Here is an 11,015-nt window from a genome sequence, read left to right as displayed (position 1 = left end):
TATGTAAACAAAAAGAACATCATTGAGCATCCGGAAGTATTCGTTCCTTCACAGAACCGGATATATAGAACAGCCTGCCATCGGAGGCCGTAACATCACAAACAGTCAGATCATTTGAAAATAGGCTTGACCGCCATTGGAAGCAGAATCCATCAAAGTATTTCATACATACCCGTAATTGGGATCAAACTCTTACGGAATTTATCAAATCTTAAAATAATTTAAAACAAATACCGTATATAACAGATAATTAATTTATCATATCCAATGTCTGATGTATGTACAACAGTGCAGCTATCTACAGAGAACTTGATAAATAACCAGAACTCGTATTGGTAACATTTCCAACAATTTAACTTTTTAGCAATTTAAAGTGTGTGTATGTTCTATTGCTTGTAACTTTAACAATAGAACTGACTGCTGAGGAAATATAAAATCTGTGTACCTGTGTATAGTTTATTTGTGGCAATTTACTTTTCCTGGTTATAGTGAAATATCAAAACGGTACAGGTCACATGGGTCTCTTGTTTGTACCAAGCATCTATTGTTATTATTTACGTAATAAAGAAATCGGTCACGATAGAGATGATTGATGTGATCACAGGTTTTCATCCTACACGTGGGCTACAACAATTATCGTGAAGGTCGGGTATTATCAGATATAATACAGATTGGGTCTATGCTCTAGAAGACAAAGATAAAGACAGCTCGGATAATAATTCACTGATATCCGTATTGTTACATCCACAAGGTAAGTACGGTATATAAAGTAAATGTTTTACATTAAATGTCTAACAATAGTATAGCATCATCTTCGTTCCTAACACATCAAATGTTCGGTGTATTAAATGTATTACCCGTTATAGAACTTCATATACAATGTATCTTAGATATTAAACGAAATACGCAAAACATAAATATTTGCGGATATACTTCTTTTAGATGATCCTCGATAGCGACGATTAGATTATGTAGATCAATCTGTGTAGTAACGTGAAAGTGACATTTTCTAAGAAACTTATTATTATAACTTCAAGCTTATTGTTAAAATGACGCAATGAAATATCAATTAATTACGCTATATTGAGTTAAAAATCATGTGACCGCAAGGCATATAAGACTAAAAAATATATAATACTTGTATAGAATAAACAAATGTAGTTCGGCTTGTGATGGAACAAAATATTGTTTTTTCCCATATTTTGTTCCAGCACAAGGATAGTTTTGCAAGTCAGAAAGAGTACAGTTTTACAGGTCAGAAAGAAACATGACGCTTGTCGAGTCGTTCCTTTGGCTGCCTCTAACAGTGCTTGGACAGTTAGCCAAGGTCATTGAAGTCTTCTTGTTTCTGATGGTAAGTAAAACACCATTACATAACCGTATGTTTAGTATCTTTGCTGACTGAAGTTGAATCCATCTCCTATGTCTTTTTGTAGAGTTATATTTCAAATTTAACTTTTTTGCTTTCTTGCATCCATACAAAAGAATCGATAGCAAAAGCATACAGTAGATTAAAACAACAACTTATAATGTAAACGTTTATTAAGCTAGCTTTCGACAAGTCAAAGACTTTTTTAATAAAAATGCCTAAATCCCGTAGCAGTTGTAGATTATTAGAAGACAAGAGTATCGTTCTCAAATTGTTAGATGATGGTTGATTACATCTTTATGTCTATTAAATAAAAATGTTCTCATGGTAGAGTTAACGGAACACTTAAAAATGAAATGGGGTTCATCCTCAATGTTGTTACAAAATTTTCATAACCGCAGAGGACGGGAATTCTATTATACCCTACCCGCAACGATTTATAAACTGTGGTTGCTAATTAGCAGTTTTGCGCGCAATTTTCTTAATTAAAAATCCTTTATAGAAAGCTTGGTTTCTTCCTGGTACATGTATTTAAGTTAAGTTTACAAGAAAAAACAAGGACATAGTCATTCAGATCCCCCGCCAATGGAGATATCAAAGCTGAAATAAGTTTGATTGTGGAGACTTATGTGTATGAAAAAAAAACCAGGAAAAAGGAAGTTGAGCTAAAGAAAGATGGAGTATAATTCAAGTAGAGCGGGGCTACAATTGTTGAATCAGGTATACAGCCTTGACATTTATATTAGACTATATACACAAAGATGGGTGGAGTTTTGCAAAGTAACATTTACCATTTACCATGATATTTTCAGCAATGTTTCCAAGGTAACGGAAAAAGTGCAAAAATGAAAACCTAAAAATAGCAAAAGGTACTACTAGACCATAAAAAGAATGTGTTTATGAAGTTTCGTGGAAATATCTCTGCTGGTTTTAGAGTTGTGCTCCGGAAACGATTCTTACACAAAAATTTGCCATTTTCAGCAATGTTTCCATGGTTTCAGAAAAAAGTACAAAAAGTGAAAACCTTAAAATAGCAAAAGGCACTACTAGACCATAAGACCAATGTGTCTATGAAGTTTCGTGGAAATATCTCTTCTGGTTTTAGAGTTATGCTGCGGAAACGAGCCTGGTACAAAAATATGATATTTTCAGCAATGTTTCCATGGTTACGGAAAAAATGCATAAAATGAAAACCTAAAAATAGCAAAAGGCACTACTAGACCATAAGACCAATGTATGTATGAAGTTTCGTGGAAATATCTCTGCTTGTTTTAGAGTTATGCTCCGGAAATGAACCTGCTACATAAATATGATATTTTCAGCAATGTTTCTATGGTTACAGAAAAAAAGCACAAAAAGTGAAAACCTAAAAATAGCAAAAGGCACTACTAGACCATAAGAACGATGTGTCTATGAAGTTTCATGGAAATATCTCTGCTGGTTTTAGAGTTGTGCTCCGGGAACGATTCTTACACAAAAATCTGCCATTTTCAGCAATGTTTCCATGGTTACAGAAAAAAGTACAAAAAGTGAAAACCTTAAAATAGCAAAAGGCACTACTAGACCATAAGACCAATGTGTCTATGAAGTTTCGTGGAAATATCTCTTCTGGTTTTAGAGTTATGCTGCGGAAACGAGCCTGGTACAAAAATATGATATTTTCAGCAATGTTTCCATGGTTACGGAAAAAATGCATAAAATGAAAACCTAAAAATAGCAAAAGGCACTACTAGACCATAAGACCAATGTGTGTATGAAGTTTCGTGGAAATATCTCTACTGGTTTTAGAGTTATGCTCTGGAAACCATTCGTACGGACGGACGGACGGACGGACGGAACCCATTTGTATATCCCCCGCCAACTTCGTTGGGCGGGGGATAAAAATACTATTGTTATCTGACTGATTTATCTTGGTTGTAAAAATGGCTTTGAACGTACCTTGTATCGATTCCTCAAATAATCGTTTCTGACTACATTTCAACGTCCTACTAGGGTTGTCATTTAAAAGTTTTAAGAAATCTTATTTTCCTTAATAATATTCGAAACATAGGAATACCAAGAATACGTTCCATTTGCATGTATATTTTTACTGACAGTCAGTGCTTCTTTCACCAGGACATAGATGTCTTTTTGTGAAGTCCTTCTTAAATAGCATAAAGCTTGTGTATTTATGAAACAATCTAAAGTAAACTGTCCTAATTAAGTCCTAGAAGCTATATTCACTGCATACTGTCCAACACTCAAAGCCATTTTGCAGAATTTCAAATTAATTTGCTCGAATGGTGTTTTATCAATTATGGAAAATGGATCAAACCGTGTCGTGTTCGAGCAAGCTCTTTTACTAATATTCGCTATCTTCATATAATAATCTGCATACCAAATTTCAGAGGTTTTTTTTAGTTTCTCACAAAGTTCCTTAACAGCAAGCGAACATTTTCCGTCATCACATAATTTTGAAGCCAAATATTTATACTCATTGACTTATTCACTCATTGACTTATTCACTCATTGACTTAATCACTCTTATTCACTCATTGACTTATTCACTCATTGACTTATTCACTCATTGACCTATTCACTCATTGACTTATTCACTCATTGACTTATTCACTAATTGACTTATTCACTCATTGACTTATTCACTAATTGACTTATTCACTCATTGACTTATTCACACATTGACTTATTCACTCATTGACTTATTCACTCATTGACCTATTCACTCATTGACTTATTCACTCATTGACTTATTCACTCATTGACCTATTCACTCATTGACCTATTCACTCATTGACTTATTCACTCATTGACCTATTCACTCATTGACTTATTCACTCATTGACCTATTCACTCATTGACTTATTCACTCATTGACTTCACTCATTGACTTATTCACTCATTGACCTATTCACTCATTGACTTATTCACTCATTGACCTAATCACTCATTGACTATTCACTCATTGACTTATTCACTCATTGACCTATTCACTCATTGACCTATTCACTCATTGACTTATTCACTCATTGACCTATTCACTCATTGACCTATTCACTCATTGACCTATTCACTCATTGACCTATTCACTCATTGACTTATTCAATTTCTTTACCATTAATCAGAAAGGGGCTAACTTTAATTCATTTGTTTTTAGTGGTGCTTCTCGTTCGGAAAATCATCGTTTTCGTTTTTGTTGTAGTTATTGATAGCTACCACTATGCATGGTAGATTTCATATACTAGTAAGTGATAAGGTGAGAACTGTGCATTGATGGGTCTATCTAATCCATCGTTTTCATGTTCACGATATTTTTTTAGTCTTGATAGTTTTATATCAATGTTTGCATAATAATGGTCCGATATACATATAGTCTATACTGATCATTTTCCACCACCATTGGTAACTGTGATTATGGCTTTGTCGTTTGAGGCAATGATCATTATTTATCACCATCTAATAGATATAGTCTACATAAAAGGTAGTACAAACAAAAATATTCACTTTATGTAGCGGGAAACACACGCTATTTATTATTTAAAATTGTACACGATGTTTCCTTTAAGATACAAAACACCATTTTTTATTTTCAGATAGATTGTTACGACATCTATGTATACTCACCATTACAAAGATGGCTCTCGCCAGTGGTTGCTACAATACCTCGTTCCTTGACCATAAATGGACGTGTCTGCGATGTTTTCACGGCTAATATTGTATCATGGTCGCGCACAGTTTTGGTTATCCCAATAGCTGTTAGTCTCAAGTGAGTATGATGTTTAGACATATCCATAGCCTCAAGTAAGTCTCCAGTAAGCAAGTTATATGCCCATAATGTTCATTATAATGGTCACCCTCAAAATATTCCTTTCGCTAAATTCTTAGACGTATTTTATGAAAAATACCAGTACAAATGACACATCGTTATCTTGAAAAAAATGGTTGTTGTATTCGAAATATGACATGATTTATCTCTACTTCTGATACGCTTAAAGCCATTGGCTTTGTTAGACACGACGGCATGTTTAAAAAGTGTCTGTGCTGTACCTCAAACATTGTTGATTAAGTTCCCGTCTCCTCACAGGTACCAGTACTCGGTTATAGGCTTCCTGTTGGTAGTGGTGCACGACTTTCTGGATCATGTAGACGGTATTGTGGCGAAACAGCACAGGAAAATGTTCGGCCAGGTGGACGATCCTTTATTGGGAGGTTTCATGGACGCTTTCTGTGACAAGGTAAGACAGAGCAAATACCATAAGGACTATAACACGTAATGGGAGTAACACCATATCCTCATTACATTAGATTAGAGCCCTATTGTACCATCGATTCTGCCAGTCTCTCTCAGAGCTCTTTCTCCTCCCCTAGAGACGATAATGAACTACGATTCTGTATAATTATATCCATGCTACCGTTACTTAAAATGAAATACATGCTATAGAATACATTGCATTACTAATACTAAATGTAAGGATCATTAATCACCATCTAAAATCAAAAGTCAAAACATCGACATATAAAGTTACGAGTTAGTAATTATTTTGGTCACCTTGTTCTTATTGTTTTTGCTAGCCTTTAGTATTAATTATTTTGGTCAGCTTATTCTTGTTGTTTTTGCTAGCCTTTGTCATTATTTTGGTCACCTTGTTCTTGTTGTTTTGCTAGCCTTAAATCATGACATAATTAAGGAATTGATTGTTATCAATGATGTCCCCTAATCCACACTTTATACTTCCTTCATTCCGCAATTTGTTCTCCAAGTTATATTATATATAAGAAAAGTTTTGTGCTTCTTTGATTTTCATCCAATGATTATTGATATTCTTTATCCTCTATGCAATAGGTTGGAAATACCTCGAATCGTTTTGTCATCTGCCGTTTGTTCCATATCTCCCGTTACCTTAGGCATGTGTCCAGCCTTTCCCTTTTTTTGTCCTCCCAATAGATCGTGAATGTTCTGAGCCTCTGGACGATACTGATGGTCACCGATTTCGCCACTATGACTTTCCAAGAGTCGCTGTTATTGCTTTTCTCCTGCGTCGTCATCATGGGATACGAGTTCGTCATAGGCGTTGTACGTGTACAGGACTACTTTAGGGCCTATTATCAAAGGTATGAATTACTTAAAAACGTGCAAAAGTCCTTGTTAGATCAGGAAACCCAAAGGAGTTAAATGATACCACAAGTGCTATACCGCAGCTTATACCATTTAGAAGCGAAATGACCGTAATCGTAACATTTGACCTTCTTAGGGTTTGCATTGGATTGTATATAAACCAAACGAGATACTGCGTGCATTCATGGTCACTGAATTCGACCCAATTTTGACACAAAAACGTATAAAAGATAATTATGAATTGCATTTATCTTTAGGTGCTTTGCCTTATTTCAGAGAACACAGTATACCAACAACCAGCGATCACACCGCCAGCACAACGTCTGTCATGGAGGGGAAACTGAAGGAAAAACTTGAGTCCATGGGGATCGCCTTTCTTTGTCTGGGTCAGAGTTCACACAACACAACGACATCTTTCTGTAAGTGTTTGTTAATGACCTAGAATTTCCAAAATACCCCAAATCAATAGCTTGCCGACGAAATACTTTATGTACTTTATGTGGGTGACATTTAATATATCCAAGTTGATGAAAAAGTACCTTGTTTAAGAGTAACTATATATAACATAGGCGAGTTTTGATATACTCTTAAATGTTATTTGCGTGATAATATTACGAATACAATACTTTATTTATAGCTGGAATTGTAGGAATCGCCTGCCTTCTTCTGTCGGTTCGCCTCGCACATGCGTCATTATGTCAGAAACTGAATGCCAGGAAAAATCCCAAGAAAAGTCTAGATGGGTCAGATTCTACCGTTCAAGCGGAAGGTAAAAGACGAACAAGGAAAATTTCACAATCAGACGATAGAAAGAAACGGACAGATCAGAAATACAGTCAAACCGTGAGTTATATATACATCATGCATGTTCAATCACATACGCATTCTTTATAGATATTGAATTGATCAGCTAATTTTCTTTGTTCTTTTGCTTTCTAAACAAATACGACATACGCAGGACGTCTCTAATCAGCTAACTAACACATTGTTCAAATGTGACTTTGCTAAAGATGATACATTTTTAATGTGAACTACTTATTTACATGTGAATGTTATGTTCTAGCTAAACTTACATGTAGTATAGTTCATCATACTACTGCATGTATTATGAACCAGATTTTCATTACATTCAGTGTAATCTGTTCAACAGGAAGAAATCAAACTGGATACAGCTCCCCCACAGACGGAAATACCGGTCAAATTCGACAGGAAACTCTCTTACGAGGACTTTGGGAATGACAGGTAGGGTTGGGCAATTCATCCCAAATGAACATAAATTAATGCTTACTTCTCTATAGGTTGTTTATGGTAAATTCTTTGACGACGATTAAAACCGTCCTAGGATACTACTCCACCATACTAGATGCCCTGCTCGATACAGGCGACTTGTCAAACAGTAAAAGGAAGACTACAAAACTGTTTTTCAGAGCTTGTATAATTGAAGATCCTGTTTCCTGTATTTACCCTGGTGTCTACAAATGCAAAAAAACCTACATTCTTTAGCTTTTCCTTGTAACGACAATTGTCCAGGATATCATCTGGTACCGCCGACAATCTTCCAGCGCGTCTTCTTATAATGATGTCGACTACTTTTTAAAATGTCTTCATGTATATTCATGAATAAACATGTTCATCGTCCTCGTTGCTTTGACTCCAAATTCAATCTTCTATGGCGAAAAACCACACAAATTACAAGCTCCAATACCGATAAAGGCTAGCGATATTATAAACAAGCACATTTTTGTGTCACTGTCATCTTCGTAATATCTTAATCAAAACCGTGCAATCTACTACAGGGAGACAAGTCATTGTTCGTCTATTTGTGACACATTATCTGTCGTGCTCCTGTTTTAGTCACCTCTAAAAAAATGTTACTGTTACACAATTTATCGTATTTTCTCTTATCCATCTTTTCATAATCAGTACTTTCTCTTTTTCGCAAAGTTCCAGGTCGTATGAGGATATTTTAGAAAATGATCCTCATTTAAAGGACATGCTCCACCGTCTGGTTCGACAGAACTCTGTGCCCACTATAGGTCTTGACGGACGTGTAGACAAAGTGTATACGGTGGGATGTTTCGACCTGTTTCACGACGGTCATCGCCGTCTGCTGCATCGCTTGAAAGCCATCGGTAAACATGTAAGTTTGTGGTAAATGTGGATACTTCAAAATAACGAAGAACCTTTACACGTGTGCGAGGGGAGAGAAAAATTACGCTTTTGTAAATTTTGTACATATTTGTTTTATCCTTCAAGTGTATCTAGCTTGCTCTACACATGGAAAAAAAACTTGCACGGCGGTCACAATACTTTATCAAAAATTTTCGCAAAATTTCTTTGATTACTGATGGTGCATATCACTACATGAAAACTATGTCGATGAATTTCGTTATTATGACCGAAAATTTTGAGCTCGACAGGTTTAAGCTTCGAAAATGAACTAGCTAGTTATCGCATAAAATGGAATTATTCGAGATACCTTATAGCAATGAATGTTTTATAAGTTGACTCTCTCGTGCTGTGTAGGTGATTGTGGGAGTCCACGACAGCAGAAGTATCTTCAAACTGAAGAAGCGAGTGCCAATTGATAGTACGGAGAGACGGATGTTCAACGTGAAAGAGATAGCAGATGTCGTAAGTCAAATGTCAATGAAATGGATAAAACTCATTACAAGTGTGTGCGTTAACATCGCATAGAAAACATGGCATAAGCGTTCGTTCTTACCGACTCCAACATGTACATCAGTTCATATTTAATGGCATACGAATTTTAGGTAGGACATGTATGTAAGGACAAATCCATTTTGATGATAAATATTGAAAAGCATCAGTTCTGAATCTGCATGAGCTATCATTAAAAGAAATGTTTAAAAATATTGAACTGAAAGCAAAATACTTCTTTTCCTCAATAATGGATACATAATCTGTACGTCATCTATCCCATAATTATATAATTTCCTCACGCTAACAAATCAAACTGTAACTCTGAAGAGGTTTTCCCTTCTTTTTTTCCCACGTGTACTCTATTGCTGGATCTGTAGATATGTCACCTCTTTTCCCAGGTGTACTGTATCGCCGCGACAGATCTACTAGCCTATATAAAATCTGTAGATATGTCACCTCTTTTCCCAGGTGTACTGTATCGCCGCGACAGATCTGCTAGCCTATATAAGATCTGTAGATATGTCACCTCTTTTTCCCAGGTGAACTCTATCGCCGGGACATATCTACTAGCCTATATAAGATCTGTAGATATGTTACCTCTTTTCCCAGGTGAACTCTATCGCCGGGACATATTCCATTATCGTAACTTTCGCTATTACTAGCTATATAAATCTGTAGATATGTCACCTCTTTTCCCAGGTGTACTGTATCGCCGCGACAGATCTGCTAGCCTATATAAGATCTGTAGATATGTCACCTCTTTTCCCAGGTGAACTCTATCGCCGCGACATATCTACTAGCCTATATAAGATCTGTAGATATGTCACCTCTTTTCCCAGGTGTACTGTATCGCCGCGACAGATCTGCTAGCCTATATAAGATCTGTAGATATGTCACCTCTTTTCCCAGGTGAACTCTATCGCCGGGACATATCTACTAGCCTATATAAGATCTGTAGATATGTTACCTCTTTTCCCAGGTGTACTGTATTGCCGGGACTGATCCCACGCCGTTCTTATCGTGTATCATCAACACCAACGACCAATGTTCCAGTGTCTACGTCCGAGGTGATGATATGGAGAAGTTCCCTGCACGAGAATTTTGTGAGAAGTTGATGCCAGTCACATTCCTGCCTTATTCTACAGGAGTTTCCTCGACCAAGATTCGCAAAGAACAACATAGCTCGTCCAGTTTCGGGCCTCACGTCAAAGCAGACCATGAAGATATTCTATACTGAAATACTGGTACTAAATTGACGTTCTAAGGCTATATTAACATGGAAACATGAAGTTGGTTGGAACTAGGAACTCGCACAAACTTAATGTTCTCTATTTTAAATGTCCAAGTCCTCATGAATTATCTACTGGCCAAAAGTGTCACTAATCAACACAAAAAGTATAAAGAACAGACAATCTTTGTTTACGCTACATCCAGTTCCCTTACCATTAGGTAATAATCGACTTTGTGGTATGTTCAGAATGTCAACACTTTTTTTCCACGGTGCCTGTTAATTATTAAGTTTTACTGTAGACATTTCGAAAGTGTTGACCTAGTAGCTTCAAATAACATTAAGATGGTGTTAAAATCTCTAATAGTCACTTCAATTTGGTACATCGGTAAGCATACTGAAATATTTAATTATCATGGTAGAAGGTATAGGTTTCGGCATAAGTGATCAATATTTGGCAATTAAAAACAAATTGTGTTCATCTCAGCTTATGTTTCAAAATATGTTATTTCATAATAGAAACAGCAACAAAATAGTTCCGATGTGACCTTATTAAAACCATGGTAAACCAAGATCAAAAGACAAACGTTGTAATATAAGACAGGAAGTATATGGAATTAAAATTTTAAATGCAATATGAT

The 11,015-nt window shown here is 35.9% G+C and overlaps 1 protein-coding gene across 1 annotated transcript; it reads left to right on the top strand.

The window, feature by feature from the left end:
- The first annotated feature begins 359 nt into the window (after positions 1-359).
- LOC138316047 (uncharacterized) lies at positions 360-11,014 on the top strand. Its single transcript, XM_069257518.1, has 11 exons — positions 360-751; positions 1,212-1,354; positions 4,960-5,132; positions 5,451-5,601; positions 6,312-6,478; positions 6,759-6,901; positions 7,120-7,325; positions 7,633-7,724; positions 8,427-8,622; positions 9,009-9,116; positions 10,126-11,014. Exons 2-11 carry the CDS (start codon positions 1,268-1,270, stop codon positions 10,381-10,383), a joined length of 1,581 nt encoding a protein of 526 aa, XP_069113619.1. The 5' UTR covers positions 360-751; positions 1,212-1,267; the 3' UTR covers positions 10,384-11,014.
- The last annotated feature ends 1 nt before the right edge of the window (position 11,015 follows it).

This window comes from Argopecten irradians, chromosome 2 (assembly GCF_041381155.1).
Source record: "Argopecten irradians isolate NY chromosome 2, Ai_NY, whole genome shotgun sequence".
NCBI classification, from domain to species: domain Eukaryota; kingdom Metazoa; phylum Mollusca; class Bivalvia; order Pectinida; family Pectinidae; genus Argopecten; species Argopecten irradians.
The sequence above is the reverse complement of the archived record's forward strand: the minus strand, read 5'-3'. Positions and strand labels throughout refer to the sequence as shown.

Excerpts from the sequence above, each read along its gene's own strand:
- LOC138316047 (XM_069257518.1), top strand. The coding sequence starts at position 1,268 with ATGACGCTTGTCGAGTCGTTCCTTTGGCTGCCTCTAACAGTGCTTGGA. Across the intron at positions 6,902-7,119 it reads CAACACAACGACATCTTTCT|CTGGAATTGTAGGAATCGCC; the intron begins GTAAGTGTTTGT and ends CTTTATTTATAG. Across the intron at positions 7,326-7,632 it reads ATCAGAAATACAGTCAAACC|GAAGAAATCAAACTGGATAC; the intron begins GTGAGTTATATA and ends TCTGTTCAACAG.